Source organism: Erpetoichthys calabaricus, chromosome 8 (assembly GCF_900747795.2).
Source record: "Erpetoichthys calabaricus chromosome 8, fErpCal1.3, whole genome shotgun sequence".
NCBI lineage: Eukaryota > Metazoa > Chordata > Cladistia > Polypteriformes > Polypteridae > Erpetoichthys > Erpetoichthys calabaricus.
The window spans coordinates 85,470,064-85,494,148 of NC_041401.2; the positions used below are offsets into that span (position 1 = coordinate 85,470,064).

Below are 24,085 nucleotides of genomic sequence, written 5' to 3' on the forward strand. Positions count from 1 at the left end.
GCACGGCCGTTTATGATGTACGATCCATTTGCCATAATCTATGAAACGCGATTCGAGCCGCGGTGATGCGCTTCATTTCATTATGAATATGTCACGAGACAATATATCCGAAATTAACTTATGAGACTACTCTTTTTAATGACTACAAAACTGGAAAGAACCATCATGTACAGCCGTCCAACTGCATTTCACCATTAAGTTCTCAATACCACTCAACAACCAACATTGCGCTCTTTTTGAAGTAAGAAAAAAATACAGAGAAATTCAAATTCAATGCAAAGTAAGCCACTGAGTCAAGCCAAAATGGAACAGAAATTGCGGACCACTCAGGCACCTCAGTGGGGCTCCGTGCACCTGAACCCATGCAGTCAGGCCCGGCCTTAGGCATAGGCGAAGTAGGCGACCGCCTAGGGCCCCGGCGTCCGGGGGGCCCCGGATCGACGGCGGCCAGGCCCCCGGCCCGCCCCTCCCCTCGCAATGCATTCCAAAAGTTTTAAATATCCCAAAAAATAAAAAAAGGACAAAAAAACTAAAAAAAAGAAAAAATACAAAAAAACTAAGCTGGGCTTAGCTACATACCGCCACGTGGTGCCCAGTAGAAACAGTTCAAACTGGCTAAATTGTAGCAGCTAACTACTCCGGGCGAAAAAGGGACGCAGGGTGATGACCTCGTAACGTTACAAGAAAACGTCTCCTTGGTCTAATTTTCACGCATTTCGCAGAGCTTCCAGGGTACGTCCCCCTCAGGGGGCTCCTGGACCCCCCTTTCGCCTAGGGTCCCATAATACCTAAGACCGGGCCTGAGGCAGTCTGCAATTACACTTTGTTGGTTAAATGATGGAAACGAAGGGCAGGAGTGGGAGAGCCAGTGGAATAAGAAGGAAGCAGGCAGATACGAAGGGAGTCCCAAGCGAGGAGCATGTGGTCAGCGCTCGGGGGGGGGGGGCTGAGGGTTGCTCCTGTTGAGCACGGGAGGAAGAACAACGCAGAAGAACAACGGAGGACTCTGGCGAGTTCAGCGGGAGTGGTGGCTTGGCGGCAGAGATTCGATCAGATCACAAGGTTGTCTGCACCTGTTGGCTGACGCGTCTCCGTGCTGTGAGATCCGAATAAGATAAACCAGAAATATATCTGTTGTAAAGGGAAGCACCAGGGACTGGAATTTTTTTGTAAAGAGAAGAATACTGCCTTGTTTTAACATCGTTTGTATCGATCATTTATTTGACTTGTTTTAACCTCCACGATTGCACTTGGTTTTTGTGGATTATTTATTTATATAGGGAAGACAGCACTGCACTTTCGAACACTGCTTTAGTTTGATTGATTTTAATAAAAGCACTAATCACTTGATACACCTACACTTGTCTGGATGGATGTGTCCTCATCTGCCAGGCTCATCTCGGTAACGTTATAGACGGCGGCAGGTTCAAGAGTGTGGCGCCGACCCAGACCACCAACCCGGTTTCACATTTCCAAAGTATCGCGAGCTCACACCTTTTTCTGAAAGCCAATACTGAACACTCTGACCATTCTGTTGCTATACAAATGCATTCAAGGTATGGCAAAGTCCACCACAATCTTTTGTGTTTGCAAGGCTCAAATCATGCAAGCACGTCTATCTTCTCTTTTATATTTTTGTATTGTAGTTGGCCTCAGCTTACAAACGATTTCTGTTCCTGCTGACAATCATAACCCGTTTTTTTTTTCAAGCTAGAACTTGCACTGAAAATGTTCAGTAATAGAAATATCAGCAAAAACACATGCTTTATTACTTATTTTTTACAAAATCTAAAGCTATTGGTAAGGCAACAGTGAAGCACTTTTACAATGCTTAAGTCACAAAACACAAATAATTTAAAGTAACATGGCCCAGAGTATGTCAACCTTATGCTTAAACAACCTACCGTTCTTTTTGAGGGTACAGTATCAAGCTGCCCAGGCACACACCTCAGCAAATCAGGTGGCAGACACACAGACAATTGCACCTACTACAGAAACATTTTTCTTGGCAAGAAATTGCATTGGGCCCATCATTGGGGAAAAACTGATTATTACAACTACGTATATTAAGTTTGCTATAAACATTTTAACATTACATTAAATTATTCTGGCAAATGTAGTACTTAATTTTTGTTCAACATTGCCATCTACTGGCGAATTTGGGGGGGGGGGGGGGGGGGGGGATTGCAGTGCCTTACCTACACTTAAAGAAAAAGTATGCTCTTTGTCAAGTTTCTTCTTATTTCTATTTCTTTACAGTCCTGGTAAAAATTAATTTGCCACTGGAAATTAAGCATTTCTTTATGGATTTTAAAGTACCTTATCTATTCTTGCAGTTTACAAAGGTGAAGCCTCACTACTTCCCAGATGCATCCACTTTGAAGTAGCAAAAGTTTTGATTTAAGAAAACATGCCTTCCATATTCATGAGGCATCCCTGTGATAATGAAAGGAAACTAGAAATAATTATTTTATCACAGATTCTTGGTACTTGTTTTCTCAGGGTTTCTTTGCTTGCTTGTTTGACCATTGTGGGTGGAGTTGTGACCACCCAATACCGATCCCCACAGAGCCCACCACATTTTGTGTTATTTTACACAGCCTACAGAGCAAGATGTGCACCAAGTTGCAGTGCACTGAAAATAACACATACAAGTTTTACTGTACTTTGCACAAATAAGAAGAAATGTGAACTGAACTGATTACATGGCATTATATTTTAATAAAGTTTTTGATTTTTGAAAAGAGCCAAGCGCCTGTTTCCATGGCATGCCTTACATACACGCATCCGGAAAAAAAATAACGCAGAAAATGGAAAAGGCAGAATGTGTGAGTAGAAGGAAGCGCCACAAAACCAATTATTGTTTGTTTTTATGAATGCATGATGAGTTGCTCTTGCTGATGACATGGCCATAAAAGAATGGAGCACAATGTTTCTGAGTGAGTCAATTCACTAACACTGAAGCCAATCCCTCTGTAAACACGATTCAGACTCCATGGGTATCTGGTGCTGTGAGGCAGGACCGACAGCCCACTCTGCCGATGTTAACACATCTGTACAGGACTTATTAAACTTCATCTTGGTTAAATGTAGGTAAAATGCCGCAGCTAAATCGGGCCCTTCTGTGTGTGTGTTCACCCTGTGATAGTCTGGCACCCCGTCCAGGAATTTATCCCACCTTGCGTCCAATGCTTGCTGAAACAGGCTCCATCTGCCCTGGAAAAGCAGGTGAGAAAGATGGGTAGATAAAAAAGATAATTTTTATTATTATGCCTACAGCAGAAAATTATGTACTGTAAATATATTCATGGATGGAAGATTATGAAGACAATTACAATTTTTTTTTATTAGAACTTTATTATCCAGGTGTTGTTCCTGCCTTGCACCCTAAGTTTTCTGGCATAGCAGGTTGGGAAGATGTATGGACAATTATTATTATTTTGCCTATGGCAAATACAAATATAATGAATAGATATATACAGTATTTGGAAGATATTGAAGACTACAATACTACTACTACTACTACTATTACTACTATTGTGTAATATAGAAATGATAGTGGTAGTGTCTGGTGGTCAGCACAAGGCCATCAAACAATTGAAAAAATGATTTTCAACATACATACATACTCTGCACTTCTTTGAAACAGGAGTATCACACTGCTGGCTTTTTTCCATGCCATGGAAGAACCACATGTATGGTTCCTTGGTGGCTTTCTTAGTTTATGCACAGTCCTCCTCATTAGTGGGTGAAAAGTCAAAATGCATAAAAATCTGGGGGCACTGTGCCACTGTATATTAACTGTATATTACTATATTACATAATACCAGATACATTGAATTGAACAGTATATAACATCTATTTAGTTAAGCTTACTAAGTCATAAAATGACAAGAAGTATATGTACTGAACTGTGTGACAAATTCATGCCATGATGTTCCAGTTGCTCCTGTCCAGAAAGCTGCGATTGCTCTACCCGTACAACAATAGCTTTGAACATTTTCTATGGTTTCCATGTCAACTGTTATAATGCAATGTAGGCAATGTGTTTTGTAAATACATTCAATATACAGCTCATGTCTTTCAAAATTACTGAAGAATATATATTTTTTTTAAGTACATATGGAAATAAGCAGATTTCACTCTCTATTTGCTGAATAAAAAGAGGCCTTCCTGAAATGACTCTTTCATATGCTTTATTAGAAATGAGACAGCAAAGTTTAACTTCTATTATGATGTGATGTTTCTTCTCACATCCTAGGGATGTGCAGGTTAGGCTGACTGCAAATTTCAGTGTAACTGAGCATGAGAATATACGCTGCAATGGCCAACCAAGATTCTTGGCTTCTGCCCAGTACTGCTGGGATAAGTTCCAAACCCTAGTGACCTTGAACTGGATTAAATGAGTTATTCACTTGATATACTGTATGTTATTCAGCATTACCAATAGAGAAAAGAAAAATAAATGCTTATGTGTAATATTGTTTTGGGAAGAATACTTTGATTACAAAATATATATTTATCACAGACACATGGGAAAAACATTGAACTGCTACAACACAGAGAACTTAATAATTAAGACCATTTTTCAAGTTGGTCTCTTATTCAGCTAAACTGCTGCACACAGGGTGTATTTGAAAATAACTTGCATCTGCTTTGGCAGAATTTGAGGATGTGAATGGAAAGTGTAATCCAAATTTCAGAAGGCAATTCCAAATTGCAGGTATACGTGCATGTCTCTATTTAAAGTGCTCTTTTGGTTATCAGGAATGTAAGGTGTTTTGTGGCTTGTTCCATCAAAAATGTTTAAGCATTTTGCCTTTGCAGAGTGCAAGATAACTTTCTTACATGGAGTCTACATTCTAAGAAATACTGGATACACTTGTTGCACAACATGCTTCAAAGTCTGAAGAGAGAGAGAGTGTGTGTGTGTGTTTTTGAGCAAAGAATTCCCATCATGAAACAGGAGTTAGTAAGCAGTGACAACAGAATTTACAAGACTTAAGAAATCAGCTTTACATGATGGATGTGTTATTGACAGAGAGGACACACAGCAAACCCTTCAGATAGAGAAAAGAAGTGGTAAATGCTGCCAGTGTTTACCAAGATTACCACAATAGACAAAAGTCAACAACGTTCTCTACCCTGACTGTGTGCATGTGATCACATCAACCATTTGTAATGCAGCTGACTATTCTCAAAATTAATTTGGAATCCTTGACAAGATTTTGCAGTCTGTTAGGAAATGAGGTTAGGAAACATACAGTTCATCAAAAGCTGTTCTAAGATGTCCTGTACAGAAGGTTCATGGTTTTCTACTATTTCCATGCACACAGCGCAACAATTTTAAGTGGAAGAAACAGGAGAAATAATTACATGGATTATTTCATGTAATATAATCTTGAACATTTATTTGAAATAATCGGCTCTAAATCTGATCATATTTTAGAACTGTTTTTACAAAGACTAAAGTAATCAATGTCCCTTCATTAAGCTCTTCAGAAATGGCGCTTGTGGTCATGATCAGGGTAATTTCCTTAGGCTGTGTGTCCGAAATGTGATGAGATGAAACAAAATAAAATATCCAATTGGTAATAATAATAATAATAATTCATTACATTTATATAGCGCATTTCTCAGTACTCAAAGCGCTATCCACACAGGGAGGAACCGGGAAGCGAACCCACAATCTTCCACAGTCTCCTTACTGCAAAGTAGCAGCACTACCACTGCGCCACCTGTGAGGAAATTAACATTTATTAAATAACAAACATTATTCAAATTTTAGTTGCACATTGTCTGACCGTCTGACTATTACCAAATAATACCTCATATTGACTATTTTTTATACTGTATAATGTCCACATAAAAATCTTGATGGTCTTGTGTTGCTAAATAATAGATGAAAGAAAGATTAATTAATAACAATGCTGGTAAGCAGGTTAGATTTATGAATATCAGTTTAAGTTTTGGAAGAGATTGTGTTGTTTACAAAAGTGCAATGATTCTATTTTGTTTTCACTATTTAATAAGATATTTAATGATTGCACCAGAGTATTGTATCCTTTACATGCTTTTCCAAATTTTACTGATGGCTGCTGCAGAATATTGCCTTTGATTATACTGGTACAAGTTTTATACCTCTTCAATATTGTTCACAGTTGCTAGTACAGCATCTTGTTTTTTTATTATTTGTTACTTGTGTTTTGCAATTGCAGTTATTTTTGTCCATCTTGTTTGTAAACATATATAAAAATGATGAAAAAAACAATAAATGTATCATATATATTATAGTATATTCAAAAAGTGAGATTGGGATGTTGATCTGTGCACAGCTGTAAGACATTGCATTGTTAACAGCACAATACAAAATTAACCATGAACTACCATTCAAGTGTTTCCATAAGTTGTTGAAAAGCAATTTTTTTTCTCAATCTCCAGTCACGATGTCCTATTGGCAGTCAGTGCTACACAAGTCGTATATATTGAGACTACAAACAAGTAGTAAACATTTTTCTGCAGATATTTAAGAGCAGTTTGTCTTTGGGATGGAAGAAACGAGCACTACGGCTCAAATAATACATGAAATAACATTTTGTTAATTTGCTTGTCTCCATGATAGTTCTATATCTAGTCAATAAAAAGGTCAGTTGTGTAAGCATCTAGTTGAATAGTTATTGCATTTCTTTACTGCCCAAATATTGAACAACTTGTTTATGATACCAAGGGTGCCATTCCAAAACATGGAAAACAGCCAGGACATCTCTGGAGCGTCACTAGTCAATGGTCCCACTCACACTACACCCAGCCTGCCTACCATTTCACCCTCCTCACCAAACCTGAAGGCCTACCTCAGTAAGTTATGAAGAAAACAAGTAATTTACAAAAGAGTAGCTGCACAAGTAAAACAAAGCATAACCGTGTATCAGAGGTGTCTGTCTACTTTTATATATTTGTCTGTTATGGCTTTTTTCAACAAAGATATAAGACATAAACATTAATTACCTGAAATCATGTGTAATGAAACATGTAGTTTCAATTGATCAAACTGTTAAATTTTAAAAAACAAGGTAGAATTTAAATCATATTAAGCATTGCAGGTTTAAGGAGTTTACTATTAAGCACACTATATAAACTTTAAGAACAGATTAAACATTTTATTTGTGTAAATCTTTGGTATAATTGACTCTATTTTGTACTGTTACATTTGAAAATCAAAAATGACATAGTATTAACTTGAATGTAACACAATTATATATATATATATATATATATATATATATATATATATATATATATATATATATATATTAGCAATATGTTTCACTGTACAGTCCTTGAGTTTAAACAAATGATTTAACTTATAAGATCTCCTTAGGTTCTGTGGTGCAACTAACTTAAATGTAACATTATATAAACCATGGTTGAAGTAGGTCACTGAATTAGAAAGGATCTTAAATTAACAAAAATAAAGGAAAAAATCTAAGATTACCAGCAGCCATGATCTGTAAATAAGGTCATAATAAATTAAAGAAAGAAAAAAAAGAAAAACCTCTCTTTGTCCTTTCGGGCACACTTAGGATGCTTTTGATTTGGCTCTTATACTGTAAACACTAATCTTTAAATACTGTCTCCTTGTATTCAAGAATATTGAATCTGGTTTAAAGACCAAAGGTTAGGCAAAATATGACCAATAAGGTGAGTACATTTATTACAACTGTAAAATATAAAGCCTAGATTTGGGATATACAAAATTATTTTTCTGACAGTACAGATTTCATGATTTAAAAAAAAAAAAAAAAAAGACCTGACAGACACATTGTTTCAGGTAAACAGGTTGAAGATCACCTTTCCTCCAGGGGTAAATTTCTCATTGTGATAAAAATGTCATACAGAGCACTGGGTTATATGGATAACATCCATTTGAATTTGAATATTTACAGATTGTTGGAAGACAGAAATTCAGCATTTCCCCAGGGGTGACAAGTCCATTCATAAAATTCCAGATATTTCCAAACTATGGGACTACACTAAGCAGCTTTGTAGATTTGTTTTGGTAATTGATGGCATGGCTAATAGCAGCTATGTTTTTCAGTGCCTAAAAGAGGGGGAAAAAAGGAAAAAAGGCTTATCAGGAAAACAAGGTCTTATTGCAAGTGATATTACAGTATGAAAGGAAACACATAAAGCACACACATTGAATTATACGCCATCAAACAAGTAACACCTGTAATATACAGATTTCTGTAAGAGATTTTCATTGCATACAAAACTTGTAAAAAGGGCATGATTCCAGTCATTCAAGGGTCATATTACTGAACAACAATTCATTAGGTTACAAAAGCAAAACTATTGTTTACAGCCAGTTTACAATCATCTAAAAGTAGAAATGAGAGAGCCTTAAATTGTAGTCTTGAGGCAGCTAGGACAACTATGGCTCTAAGTTTCTAAAATCTTCATTGACCCCAGCAGAAGCATAGGTATTAGCCACAGGCTTATGCCTAATGTCAACCACGTGTGACACACCAAAACCAGAAAAAAGGCTCTTGGCACACAGCTGGCAGTACTCCAATTGTTTTTCATTAGGTTGATAAAATATTATATACTGTAGGAAAAAGCAGTCTGTGTGGCAAATCTGAAAAGTTAAACATTTTCAGGAAAAGAAACACAGTATATACTCATGGATAAGTTCTCCCGTGGATAAATCGGGACTTGATTTTACCGTATAATTTCTGGTATTTTATAATGTCAGTTGCAGAAGTCGAATGCGGAAAACTCACGCTGTTGGTCCAACAGATTATGATATGCTGACGCCCCCCTGAGAAAGTAACCACAGAGGACACTCCCTTTTTTTTCCTATGTGGGTGCAGCAATGCGCTGTATCAGAGCATGCTCCTAACCTCTCTCCCTCTCTATTGTGCCTATGTGACCACACGGTAATACCCGAACTATTCCAAAGCAACGTTTGCACTGATTTGTGTTTTTTGTATCTCACACCCTCATAACACATTTATCGTAAGAACATCCCATATCTACAATGAAGCGTTAGATCAGAAGAAAATATGAAGCTGGTTTTAAATTAAACGTTGTTGAAGTAACGAAAGAAACTGGTAAATGCACTGCTGCAATAAAATTCAATGAGTCTGAGAAACTGATGCGAGATTGGAGGAAGCAAGAAGATGTGGGAAAAAAAAAACAAAAAACATTTAGGTGTCACATTTTTGAACGGGCATATAAGTCGGGGTCCGATTTTATGATCGATTTCAAGACCTGACTTATACATGAGTATATACAGTACTCAACAGTGATTTTGTCTGGACTACTGCCAAATGAATGTGCTGCTATTAGGAGACAGAAGCAGATTAATGAATTGACTGCACTGCTGTAAACCTGGTGAAGGAGAACGTAAAGTAAACATATGTCAGAATGGAGATCTTAACGGTTCTTCTCAAAGACATTGGAAGCTGGAGGCTATCCACACACAGTAAGATATAAAGCAAATGACTATAACTTCAAAGATGGTTAGGGACATACAGAGAGAGAGGAGTACTTAACACACAAACAGGACTACATGTCTTTTGCTAGATAATGGATAATGCAACATTACTACTTTCTTTTTTTGCTAATGATGCATTACCCTAGTAAATAGGAAAGAATCAAATTTCTGCAAAACATTATAAATAATTTATATATTTGGACATTATGCACCTAAGCTATTTAAGATGACTTGGAAATTCATAAGGGAATAGCAAAAATTACAGAAAAAACAAAGTAATTGATTCCTAAAACCAGGGCAAACCTAAATACTTAATTCATGTGTTTTCAAGTCAAAATAAAACAACATACAAATGAATCATAAAAACCAAACATCGTAAGATTCCTGACAGACTCACTAAGACACAAGTACAAAATGTACTCATCAGATTTATTAGAGTAAGAGTTGTGAAACACATACAAATGTTGAGGAACATGTATTATCAGATGCACATACCCGAGAACTATCTTGCAGACCATAACCCTTCCAGACGATGTGACACCAAACCCTGGTACCTTGCTCTCTAGAATCAATCTCTTTATTTTTAAATTTCAAATCCCCATCAACTCTGACAGGAGGGAGTAAAGCAGGTTAAGATAACAAGAAAAATACCATTTTCAAGTTTGACATATGTAAAGTAAGGTGAATTCTAAAATATGCTGGTAAAGCCAACTGACAGGAAACAAGTCTTACAATTTAAAAAAAACTGTAATGGACCAATGAACCAAGAAGCAAGTTTCCAGGATGTAACTCTCAGGTGGATATCCTGCCTTGTAAGTCATACCAATATCCCAGTCTTTTAATCAGGGATCTTTCCTATTTCAATATGGAAGACATATAGTGCTGGTTCCCACCTTCAATAAATTCTTCCAAGAGAACTGCCATAATTTGGGAAAATTCCAGAGGTTATCAGATACACTGGGTACCAAGGTTATTATAGTTTTGCCTTTTTATATTAGTTTTCATTTCTATATTTTTTCTGACCTTACTTGGAAATTCAGTTTAGTTTTAGTTTTCCTTCATCATGATTTTTTTAGTTTTAATTTAGTTTTTATTTTACAAAGACATTTCTATTTTATTTTTATATATATTAGTTTCAGTTTCAGTAATTAGAGTACAATTAAAGAGCTACTATGGAATTAAGTTTTTGTGTCACAATGAGGCAGAACTGTACACGTAACGGGTTTGGATATGAGTTTAATGTTAGTGGAAGCTTACTACACTACACAACACAGTTTACTATTTGGTTTTGTTTTTTGTCTGATAAAAACACGTATAATCAAAACCAGGTACTGAATATGAACAATTTTACACGATTTTATAATTTTTACAATATTTTCTATGTCATTTGTGCTAAACAAATCTGTGCTGCCTGTTGGCACTTTTTTTCTTTTCCTTTTACTGCCCAGAATGGGCCAATTTGTAATGAAATTTAGGTTAAATTTAAGGTTTGAGGGTTTTTTTACTCTAAATGTCTACAGCACACAACATATCCTGCTCCAACGACAATGTGCTTATAATGAATGCCTTCGATATTGCGTTCAAAAATCTCAAATACTGGGCTTTGTTATTTTCTACCAGCCATATTGATCTCTGATTTCATCTCAGGCACAAACAATTTATAGACAGAATTTTGTACCTACAGGCCTGAAAAGTTATAAAAAATAAGAAAATAGATTCTACTGTGTTTTGACAGGTGTGACCATGAAAATCACGAGGGCTTAGGAAGAACAGGGCTCTTAGGCTTGAATCAGTGTGCAGACCCCACCTAGCTGTATTGAAGGAAATAAAGAAAAACAAGCATGTAGTTTTAGTGAAGGTTAGGGGCAGTGAGACTTGAATAGCCCACGCATAAGAACAGTAAACACTTAATGAGCAGAGTAAGAGCAGGTAATAGGAGTATGGACACCCTTAAAACAGAAACAGCATCTGAGATTTGGAACAACATATGCATTTTCTAAATCTGTTTATCCAGAGCAGGATCGCAGGAACCTGGAGCCTACCCCAGCAGGTTTGGATGCAAGGCAGGAAGAAATCCCTGGTATGCAATATGTATGATATGGATGATGTTAAGAACAAAAAGAATATGATATTTCAACTATCTGTTTTGAGAGAGAAACATTGGAAAAATGGGAACAGATATTTTAAAACATAATTCTGTTACTGGATTATTTTCACAATATTAGGTATTTTGAGCTGTGAATATGAACTGAAAAAGATAAACTAATAAATACAGAATACAAAAACACATTAGTATGTTTAGCTTTTCATCACTTGGCAGACTCTCTTCGCCTACCTACCTGTAGTTCAGTGGAGATGTTGGCAACTCCGGAATTTTACAAGGTTTGTATCGCTTCGCTGTTAAACAACGATTTTAAAGCAAAAGTGATTGGTCAGCAAAAATATGCTGATCTTCTATGATGACCTAGTCAGTCACTCAATCAATATCATTTTATTTTCAGAAATCAGGAGTGGTCTCCCCTAGACTTTCTTCTGTACTCAGATATGGGGATGGATATTTGAGGAATAAACCGCAAGACAAGGATTATATTACGTACATTTAAGAACCATCAACAACAAATCAAATCAAATCAAATTAATAATATATTGAACAATTATTATAAAAGTAAAGTTGAATAAATTGGACTCTGCAGCTGCATGAATTAAAAAAAAAAAAAAAAAAAATCGAGTATGTGTCCAGATAAAGTACCACTTCCGGTTAATGGATTTGGCCCAAAAGTTAATACAGATCTACAACAACCACATGTCAAATTTCATCCATCTATCTAGTTCCATTTTTGTGTTATCGTGTTTACACACAAACAGAGACATAATTCCAAAAAAACAGTATTTTCAGACTCGGGGAAGTGTAAAACGTCAAGATTCATCAAAATCTCGAGGTCAAATTTTTTTCATGATTAGTATACTTTCTCTATACTGTGCGAAGTGGCAGGTGAATTACTGTGAACAAAAAGCAGGCACCTGAGAAATAAACTGAAACATTACTCACTCATGATTTTTCTGTCCATGCAGTAAAATTTTTGTTGACCAGCACATTCTGATTTCAGGCGTTTGAATTACATCTTGATATACAACAAGTGCAAAGAAAGGCGACACGTAAATCGCTTTCTATACCACAGGCTTTACACGCATATTCAGCTTGCTCTGTCACCGCAAATGTGTGAACACCCGGCCTCCTTCACTAGCCGCTGTTAACTGGATGAATATGTTCAGGCAGCTCGTGGTTGATGACTTTCAGTTTTAGAGTTAAAAGTTATAAGGGGTAAAAACTAACAGCAAGAATATTCATTCAAAAATGAAAACTAAAATTTTTAGTAAATTATTATTTTATTTCAGTTAGTCTTTCCAGCTACTTTAATAGTTTTGTTTAGTTTTTCATTTCGGTTTTGTTAATTATTTTATTTCAGTTTACAAAAATGTTTTTTTAATAATAGTTTCAGTTTTGATTTTAGTTTTCGTTAACTATAATAACCTTGCTGGGTACTGACTGAAGAAGTGGGGAATAGAGGGGGTTTTAAACTCATAAGTACTCTCAAATGGTGAATAAGCAGTGGAAGCTGTGGTTATGTTGTGATTCTTACAGAATTACACAGTAGGCAAATGATCTACCAATTTAGTCTAATCATGTTGAAATATACACCAAAGATGTTTTACCAGATCCTGAGTAACAGTCTCCATTTGCCATTTATCCCTAAGAGATGATACCCCAAAGTAAGGATTAACTGAATAAATTATTAATGAATGTCTGACCCAAAGGAATCTTTTTTTAATGCAACATAATGTGCAATTTTTTGAAAAACTATCAATGATTACCACAACTGTATTATACCCCTTACAAAAAGAATGGTCAGTTAGGAAATCTAATGATATTTTGTCCCAGTGTGTAACAGAGGAGGATAAGGTTATAGAAGACTATACAGATATCCTGGAACATTCTTGTTATGATCACAGAAATCACATAGACAGCCACCAAAAATATTGTTTCTCAAATGTATGTTTGATATTCTTGGGTGACCAGGAGCTACTGAATTGTAACCCCAAATAAGAGCCAACTTGTAAATAAGTTAAGGTAGGGAGAAAATCAACAGGGATGGAGGTCTTCCAATTAGCTTCAGAAATTTTCTGTAACAAATCTTACATATTTTCTATATTTGTGACATTTAAAAGTCTTTCAGCAGGGAAAATATTTTCAGATTCTAACAAATATTGTGTTTTGTCAAAACAAAAAAAGATATAAGAACATCCACTCCCCCATTCTTATTTCCAGCCTGATAGGACAGAATGAAATTAAGAGGTTATTCTTAGCTGTTCCTTTCCTGTAACATGATGAAAACCAAAACAAAAAACTCAACAGAGCATTTTGTATCAGAATCTGTGCAGCAATGCTATTGTTAGGGATTGCCTTTGCACTTCTGTATTTTCAATAATGACTTGTTTTGCAGCACTATGAAGTACTCCAGGTTTTTATTATTATTATTATTTTTGAATCATCCATGAAATAGTTATCAGTTTGAACAGCATAATAGACTGAAACTATAAAAAAGTAAAGAAAGTTATCTATAAGACTACTTAGATTGCCGAAATGCTTGCCGACCAGATTAATGACGTTACAGATCAGCTGGATGACGTTAAGCAGGCATTCACGGCTCGAGTTGAAATAGCGGAACAACTGGTGTCTAACGCCGATGAAAAAGCCACAGCTGCGAATTCCGAATGCAAAAAACTTGGAGACAGACTTGCGGCCTGGAAGATGGGTACAGAAGAAACAATATAAGAACTGAGGGTATACCTGAGAAACGAGAAAGCTCAAGCCCAATGAAATTTGCAGTAGAGTTACTGTCTAAAATAACTGGAGATGACTTTAAACTCGACATTGAGATAGCTGCGGCTTATCGCACAAACAGACGAAGCACTTTTAAACCTAGGTCTTTTATTGTCCGCTTCGAGCGACTACGATGTAAGCTTGATGTGATGGCACTTCTCAGGCACAAGCAAGAGATTATATTTGAAAATAATCTTATTCGTATTTTCCCCGACTTCTCACCATCAACAGCTGCAAAACGTGCAGCCTACATTGACATTAAAAAGTTGCTACGGAAAGCCGATATCAAATACAGCCTCTTGTATCCCGCCAAACTGAAAATGGAAGTTCAAGATCAATATTATATTTTCTTAAGCAAAGAAGAAGCTGAAAAGGAATTAAAGAAGCTGTTTCCGACACTCTTTTGAAAGTTAATAAGGAGCCGTATTCTATCAAGGCATGGGAAGGACCTATGATCTGCTCTCTGGATCCATGTTTAAAGAGATTGGTATTATAATTATACATCCTTTTCTTTATCTGGACTTTATATGTTTATGTTTTAATTTGAGGTATAGACGCGAGTGTGAAAGTGATTAAAGTAAGTGTTTTTTATTTTTACTACCTTAAAATAGACTGTTTAACATCATACCCTTGGTTTATTGCTATTTCTACTATTTCTACTATTACCATTATACTATTACAGTAGGAATTACCAGGTTTATCCTAGACTAGTTTTTAAAATCATTCCCAGGGTTGATTCTTTTTCTTTTTTTTAATCTTAATATCTTAATAACTTAAAAGTGCTGAAGTGCTATTTTAAGCTTAAAGACTGTTAATGATTATATTTTCGGCAGATAGTATTAAGAATTTAGCTGCAAAAGATATATCTCTGTTTTAAGTCTCTAACCGGGACCGGGACATCGCAAAGTGGGATCTAGCCTCATGTGGGGAGGCAAAATGGGGGGGTGGGGGGATAAAGGGGGGTGAGAAGGAGAGCAGGCTATATCTAATCTATTCTTGTAATCCTTATAATTATAAATATCAATGCAACAATAGGCTAAGATGCAATAACTCATGGGGAATCTTGAAACTAAGATTAAAACTGCCTCATTACCAATTAAAACTATAAAATGACATTAAAAACTCAGAATCAATGTCTCCATGATGGGACAGTCAACTTTGTGAGCTGGAATGTTAAAGGCCTGAATCACGAATTAAAGAGAAAGAAAGTATGCTCTCACCTAACAGGCTTAAACGCTAAAATAGTATTTTTACAGGAGACCCACTTACTAAGCAAAGATCAGTTCAGACTACAAAAAGTCTGGACTGGCCAAATGTTCCATTCTAGCTTTATAAAGAAAACTAGAGGGGTGGGAATTCTCATACACAGAACTGTTCCATTTGTAGCATCAGATGTAGTATCGGACCCTGAAGGGAGATATGTGATGGTCATGGGCAACTTATATAACAGTAAAATGATTTTGATAAATGTTTATGCACCCAATGTTGATGATAAGGAATTCATGCAAAATCTATTTGCATCCATTCCCAATGTGAACACTCATAAAATTATAATGGCTGGGGACTTTGTGTTCTAAATCCACTCTTAGATAGGACTCCTGTGACAGGGGGGACATCTAATACTGCAAAGACAATTACACAGTTTTTAAATGATCACAACTTATCAGACCCCTGGAGGTTTCTTAACCCAAATTCAAGAACATATTCATTCTGCTCACCAGTGCATTATAGCTACTCAAGAATTGATTATTTTTTTATAGATAATAATTTCCTGCCTACAATTAAATCATGCAAATATGACACAATTGTTATCTCCGACCAGGCCCCTCTAGTCTTGGAGCTAAAATCATTAAGCCCCTCACACTCACCTCGCAGATGGCGCCTTAACCCTCTTCTATTGGCAGACGAGAACTGCACAGAATTTATATCCAAACAAATCAGCTTCTTCCTAGAGACAAACACGTCCACAGAGGTTTCTGCAGGAACACTCTGGGAAACTCTAAAGGCCTTCTTAACACTAGAATTACCAGAGCCTACGAAAAAACTCGTAGATCCGGCCCACCTTAAATTGCTTCTTAAAACCATTCTCACCTCTCCGCCAGTGTCTTTTGTCATCTAAATGTACTGATAAAGACAAGCTGCAAACAGCCGGATATTCCATCCCCCCACCGAACTTTTTCCAGCTCATGTCGTGATTGATTATCTGGGAGTGAAGTGGAGTTTTAGAGTGGAAATAATAAATCGTTATTTGGAACACACGCATTTCATGTGTGCTGCGTTTCTACAATAATCTGTGTAAACACATTGTTAAAACAGAAACTTTTTTATATTCTAGTAACAAAATGTAGGCATAAACTATATAATGTATGAAGCCTGAAGTCCAAATATCAAAGAAACACTTTCACAAAAGGTACAAAAAAAAAAAAGCCGCTACCAAAAAAAGCCGCCTTAGTGTGCGACATTGACACTCATTTACTATAACTGCCGCCGTGGCGCAACAGTATCAGTTGCTGACTGGCAATCAGAAGGTCACGAGTTCGATCCTGCATGACTCCCTTTTGAGAAGTGTTCTTATTTTTACTGTTTTAGAATAAAAAGGTACATTTGATTTCAGTCTGTAACAGCCGGTGTAATTTATGATATTTGTAAAGGTTAGCTTTATTTATTTATTTTTTTAAATTCACTTTTCATTCTCTGTCACATTTAGGATCCTTCCCTAGCCCACCTGACACTGCTGTTATCACATAAAGACGCGCTATAGCTCTGCAGTTTATCACGATACATACGACCACGTGTTTTTTTTCCCACAATCTTGCCAGTCTCCACATGTTGCTGTATGCTGTTTCTTTTGTACTCCAGGACATGCAGAGGAAAGCATAGTAAAGAGCAGTCACTTCAGCGCTATATGCAATCATCAGACACTCCCCATCTGACACTGCTGTTTTCACATAAAGACTCACTATAGCTCTGCAGTGTACTTGTGACTGCATTGTGATACCAATGCTTGCGAACTGAAGTGTCTGCATGCACTTTTCGTGGCATTACACTCGTATTTTTTGAGCATGCCCATGTAGCTCAAACACAGAAACATATGTTGATGTAAAAGTATAACAAAACAAGTGCACTTTTATTCAAGACTATAACCGAAGAAAAAAGAAAGCAAGTTACAGTAGGCGGTTGATATGACAGCTTGTGTGGTGCAATGCTAAGAACTGCTGATTTCCATTACGTGCTATATAACTGTTAACATTTGAATCCGATGATTGCATATAGCGCTGTCTTATTCAGTGTGCGCAAGAACATGCAGGTGGCCAGTTGCTGCGTGCTACAACGTACATTTTAAAAAAAGAAAGAGACAAATATATGTGACGTTTTGAAGAAATCATTTTATGCCGCGAATAGTACCAATCAGAAAACATTGTCAAAGTAATGCAATATTATTTGAAAACAAACAGCGTCAGGTTGGGTGTGAAGTTATACTGGCGCTGTTTGAGTCAGATCAGAAGCTGAATAAGCTGAACAAGCTCCTGTTCTGACTAAGTATAAAGCATGAATTAGTCAGCAGAAATAACTGTGATCAACATTTTAAACTTAATGATTTACAGTGCATACAAATTTATAAATTTTATGTCCGTTTGAGGAAAAAAAAAAAAAAACTTTCTCCAAAGCTGGGAATCGAACTCGCGTCTCTGTAGCATGGCAGGGTTTCTGTGCTCCAAGTCAGCAAATCTTAGCGTTAAGCCACGGAAAGAGTTGTAGTAGCCTTGAACCTTTTGTGAAAGTGTTTATTTGATGTTTGGACTTCAGGCTTCACACATTCTATAGTTTATGCCTACATTTTGTAACATTTATTACTAAAATATGAAAATGTTTCTGTTTTAGCAATGTGTTTACACAGATTACCGTAGAAACAGAACACACATGAAATGCGTGTATTCCAAATAACGATCTATTATTTCCATTCTAAAACTCCAGCAGTTCAGTCACTCCCAGATAATCAAACAAGGCATGAGCTGGGAAAACTTAGTGAATGTTCTGCGACAGTGGGGGATGGAATAGCTGACTACTTGCTGCTCGTCTTAATCAGCACATTTAGAAGACAAAAGAGAGGTGAGAACGGGTTTAAGGTGGGCCGGATTTACGAGTTTATTCGTAGACTCTGGTAATTCTTGTGTTAAGAGGACAGATTATTTCATATCTTTCCCAAAGAAATAAATTAGAAACCAAGAAAGTGTCAGAGCTAAGAAGTGAAATTACTAGAATAGATGAAGAACAAGCCAGGCATCCAAATGAAGTTCTCCACAGGAAAAGGCAGGCCCTGCATACAGAACTTAACATCTTAACAACTAAAGAAACTGAACAACTTATTTATAAGTCAAGACATCATTACTATGAACACGGAGAAAAAGCTAATAAGCTTTTAGCTCAACAAATTCACAAACAAGAAGTTTGCAATGCAATACCAGTAATCACCAACAAGAATGGAGAAGAAATTATTGACCACAAAAATATAATGCACACATTTAGAGATTATTATAAATCCTTATATTCTACTGAGCCCAAAGAAGACAACACACAATCTAATGCATTTCTGGATACATCACAGATACCACAAATAGATGCTTTAAGTGCTGAGGAACTGGATAAACCTCTAACGCTAATAGAATTACTAGATGCTATAAAGTCACTACAAAGCGGGAAATCAGCAGGCCCGGATGATTACCCCGTAGAATTTTATAAGAAATTCTCCACTCAGCTAGCTCCCCTCTTATTGGCAACATTTACAGAAGCTAGAGACAACCAAATACTACCTCAAACATTTCGACAAGCATTAATCACCGTCTTTCCTAAACAAAATAAGGACTTGTTACAATGTGCATCATACAGACCAATTTCACTCCTGAATAATGATGTTAAGATACTCTCAAAAATTCTAGCTAGAAGGATGGAGAAAGTGCTGCCCTCTGTAATATCAAAGGATCAAACTGGATTTATTAAAGGCCGACACCTATCTTCCAATCTCCGACGCTTGTTTAATGTTAAATATTCACCAGCAAAATCAAACACCCCAGAGATATTACTATCATTAGACGCAGAAAAAGCATTTGATATGATTGAATGGAACTACCTCTTCACTGCATTAGAGAAATTTGGGTTTGGCCTGAATATTTGTGCATGGATCAAACTACTGTATATCAGTCCAGAAGCTTCAGTTTGTATTAATAATATTTGCTCAGACTACTTTAAACTAGAACGTGGTACCAGAGAAGGATGTCCCTTGTCGCCACTGTTGTTTGCAATCGCTATTGAACCACTGGCGGTTCACTGCCGAAATTCTTATCAGATAAAGGGGATTGTCAGAGAAGGATTGGAACAGAAAATTTCTCTATATGCAGATGATATGGTCTTATATATATCAGACCCAGAAAACACTGTCCCTGCTGTTTTAACAGCACTAACAGAATTTCAAAAGATATCTGGTCTTAGAATTAATCTGAATAAAAGTATACTCTTTCCAGTGAATTCACAAGCATATAATATTAGATTAGCCACCCTACCTTTTACCATAGCAGATTAGTTTAAATACCTAGGGGTAAAAATCACAAGTAAACATAAAGCTCTTTATCAACAAAATTTTGCCGTCTGTATGGAAAGAATTAAGCAAGACTTGCATAGATGGTCAACCCTTCATCTCACTCTAGCCGGAAGAATTAACATTGTTAAGATGAATATCCTTCCTAAACTTCTCTTTTTATTTCAAAACATTCCAATATATATCAATAAATCGTTTTTTAAACAGTTAGATTCAACAATAACCTCATTCATTCATAACTCAAAACACCCACGTATCCGAAGAGCGACGCTACAAAGACCTCAGGCAGAAGGTGGCATGGCTTTACCTAATTTTCAGTTTTATTACTGGGCAGCAAACATACAAGCCATAAAAACCTGGACACAAATAAATGAACATACACAGGCTTGGTCCGCAATAGAAGTAAAATCCTGTAGTACTTCTTTATACTCCCTGCTCTGCTCTCCAATAAATGCAAGTTATCGCAAATATACTAATAACCCAATTGTGCTTTACTCACTCAGAATATGGAACCAAATTAGAAAGCATTTTAAGATGGAAAATCTTTTATCAGTGGCACCTCTGCAAGAGAACCACCTCTTTCAACCTTCGCATGTATATCCAGTTTTTAATACCTGGAAAAGTTTTGGGATTAAAATGCTCAGAGATCTTTATATAGACAACATATTTACATCTTTTGAACAATTACGTTCAAAATTCAACCTCCCAGCTACACATTTCTTTCACTATCTTCAAATTAGAAATTTTGTTAAACAGAAACTGCCCGATTTCCCCCACCTCGCACCCTCCACAATGCTGGAAAAAATACTGCTCAATTTCGGGGAATTAAACACCATTTCCGCATTATATAAAATCTTATTAGAGTCCCTACCTTTCAAAGATCCAAGAGGACATTGGGAAGAAGATCTCTTAATCAATATATCAGAAAAGGAGTGGAAGGTAGCAAAGCAGAGAATTCACTCGAGTTCCATATGCACAAAGCATAGAATTATTCAACTAAAAATTATATATCGAGCTCATCTGTCTCGCTTAAAACTGTCCAAAATGTTTCCAGGGCAAGATCCAACCTGCGAACGCTGCAACCAAGCTCCTGCCTTACTGGGTCACATGTTCTGGGCCTGCACCCAACTAACATCATTTTGGACCAAAATTTTTAAGTGCCTTTCAGACAGCCTTGGTATCACAATCCCTCCTAACCCATTAACAGCTGTGTTTGGTGTTCTTCCAGACGGACTTGAATTGGAGAAGGACAAACAAACGGTGATTGCATTCACTACACTTTTGGCATGCAGACTTATTTTGTTAAATTGGAAGAATCCTAATTCTCCTCTGATAAGTCAGTGGGAAACCGATTTTTTATATTATTTGAAATTGGAAAAAATCAAATTCTCAGTTAGAGGATCTGTACAAAATTTTTTCAAAACTTGGCAGGATTTAACCAATATTATTTTAGAATAAGAGGAATAACTATTACCGCATTTAATTCCCTTCTCCATCTCTTATTTACATATATATTTACTTCTCCCTTTCTTTTGTTTAATGTTGCCTTATTAAAAAGCCCTAAGCAATTCTCCTTCGGCTAAGCTCTCCTTCTCAGGGGTGGGGTTTGATTTGTCTTCAATTTTGTTGGGTTATAAATTGATCTATTTGCATGGAATGATTACAATGAAAATTAATAAAATAGAAATAAAAAAAAAAAAGACTACTTAGATTCCTTTTTCAAATTAATAGCAACTTTCAATGTTATCTAGGAACAGTAGTTCATTTGACAAATAATCTGAACTGTTTGGTACAACTATACTCAATTTTAGTATCAAAATCTCTTTGAACTTATTTCAAAACATAACAGTATAAGACTTCAGCTTGAACAATCAAGTGTCCAGATTTAAAATTATTCAAACATGACATGCTAGCCCCTGTGCAAACAACCTTTTTAAGTTTTAATTAATGAATGAACATGATATTTAACAAGTAATGATTAAAATGTAGCCTACCATCTGATCAATTTACAAATAGCTTGTTGAGATCACTGGAATAATATTTGGATGTAGAATAACTCATTCCTTTAACAATGGACATTTTGAAGAATCATGGACAGATTAATCTGCTCCAATATCAGTTCAGTCATGTAAATGTCAGTTTGAGTTTACATTTAGATATACTTTACCCCTCATAATGTCAGTATTTTCTTAGTTGGCTTTGTTGCTTTCATAATGGTATTTTTTTTCTTTTTCCCTTTCTATTAGCTTACATTATATTTTACATATGTTATAACCAATTACAATATGTATTTTTCAAAACAGTTTAAGGAAAAAGGAGGCAATTAATTTCTGATGATTTTACAATAAAAAAATTTATGTCATACCTGCACTAAGTGAATATGTAATTGCTCTTCCCCAGTCAGTGCTAACAGGTACTCTTCATAATTATCTAGTTCCTGTGTAGGGAGAAAAAAACAAAACGAAATGATTATCTTACGTGTTAAATAAGTATTTACTATACTGTAATATTGACCTTTATATGCCATACATTTTTTTCTCTCCATAGCCAAGATTTTCTCTCTTTTTCTTTACTTGGTGTTTACTTTGAAAGATATATAGTATGCTTAGAAGGATTTAATTCCTTGAATAGGACATTTCAGCCAGTCTGGGATCTAGCACCACACCACCATAATTTGCTCCAAAATCTTTTACCATCAGTTATGCTGGCTGCATGCCTAAAAGGTGATGTCTTTAGGAAATAATAATCTTCACTCCATGTTTTTGCATACAGAAATGTACAAGGAGTGATCAAAACATTTTAACCCTGATGTGCTAAAAGAAATAGAAATAAAACAGATATTTATTGTCTCCAACATAATCGTTGTGTATCTGACTTGATGCGTTTATCAGTTGTACAGGTGCTGGTCATAAAATTAGAATATCATGACAAAGTTGATTTATTTCAGTAATTCCATTCAAAAAGTGAAACTTGTATATTAGATTCATTCATTACACACAGACTGATGTATTTCAAATGTTTATTTCTTTTAATGTTGATGATTATAACTGACAACTAATGAAAGTCCCAAATTCAGTATCTCGGAAAATTAGAATATTGTGAAAAGGTTCAATATTGAAGACACCTGGTGCCACACTCTAATCAGCTAATTAACTCAAAACACCTGCAAAAGCCTTTAAATGGTCTCTCAGTCTAGTTCTGTAGGCTACACAATCATGGGGAAGACAATCAAGAGACAGCGTCAGAAGCGTCTCACCTGGGCTAAAGACAAAAAGGATTGGACTGCTGCTGAGTAGTTCAAAGTTATGTTCTCTGATGAAAGTAAATTTTGCATTTCCTTTGGAAATCAAGGTCCCAGAGTCTGGAGGAAGAGAGGAGAGGCACAGAATCCACGTTGCGTGAGGTCCAGTGTAAAGTTTCCACAGTCAGTGATGGTTTGGGGTGCCATGTCATCTGCTGGTGTTGGTTCATTGTGTCTTCTGAGGTCCAAGGTCAACGCAGCCGTCTACCAGGAAGTTTTAGAGCACTTCATGCTTCCTGCTGCTGATGAACTTTATGGAGATGCAGATTTCATTTTTCAACAGGACCTGGCACCTGCATACAGTGCCAAAGCTACCAGTACCTGGTTTAAGGACCATGGTATCCCTGTTCTTGATTGGCCAGCAAACTCACCTGACCTTAACTCCATAGAAAATCTACGGGGTATTGTGAAGAGGAAGATGCAATACGCCAGACCCAACAATTCAGAAGAGCTGAAGGCCACTATCAGAGCTACATGGGCTCTCATAACACCTGAGCAGTGCCACAGACTGATCGACTCCATGCCACGCCGCATTGCTGCAGTAATCCAGGCCAAAGGAGCCCCAACTAAATATTGAGTGCTGTACATGCTCATACTTTTCATGTTCATACCTTTCAGTTGACCAACATTTCTAAAAATCCTTTTTTTGCATTGGTCTTAATTGATAGTCTAATTTTCCGAGATACTGAATTTGGGACTTTCATTAGTTGTCAGTTATAATCATCAACATTAAAAGAAACAAACATTTGAAATACATCAGTCTGTGTGTAATGAATGAATCTTATAACAAGTTTCACTTTTTGAATGGAATTA

The 24,085-nt window shown here is 36.3% G+C and overlaps 1 protein-coding gene across 1 annotated transcript in view; it reads right to left on the bottom strand.

Annotated features, from left to right (window-relative positions):
• Positions 1-7,614: 7,614 nt before the first annotated feature.
• zzef1 (zinc finger, ZZ-type with EF hand domain 1) overlaps positions 7,615-24,085 on the bottom strand; it is a 281,144-nt gene continuing 264,673 nt past the window's right edge. Inside the window, exons 54-55 of the mRNA XM_028807021.2 lie at positions 22,337-22,408; positions 7,615-8,098 (exon numbers count right to left, since the gene is read on the bottom strand). Of these exons, the coding sequence (XP_028662854.1) occupies positions 8,018-8,098; positions 22,337-22,408 (153 nt within the window). The 3' untranslated portion in view covers positions 7,615-8,017. The remainder of the gene's footprint in view (positions 8,099-22,336; positions 22,409-24,085) is intronic.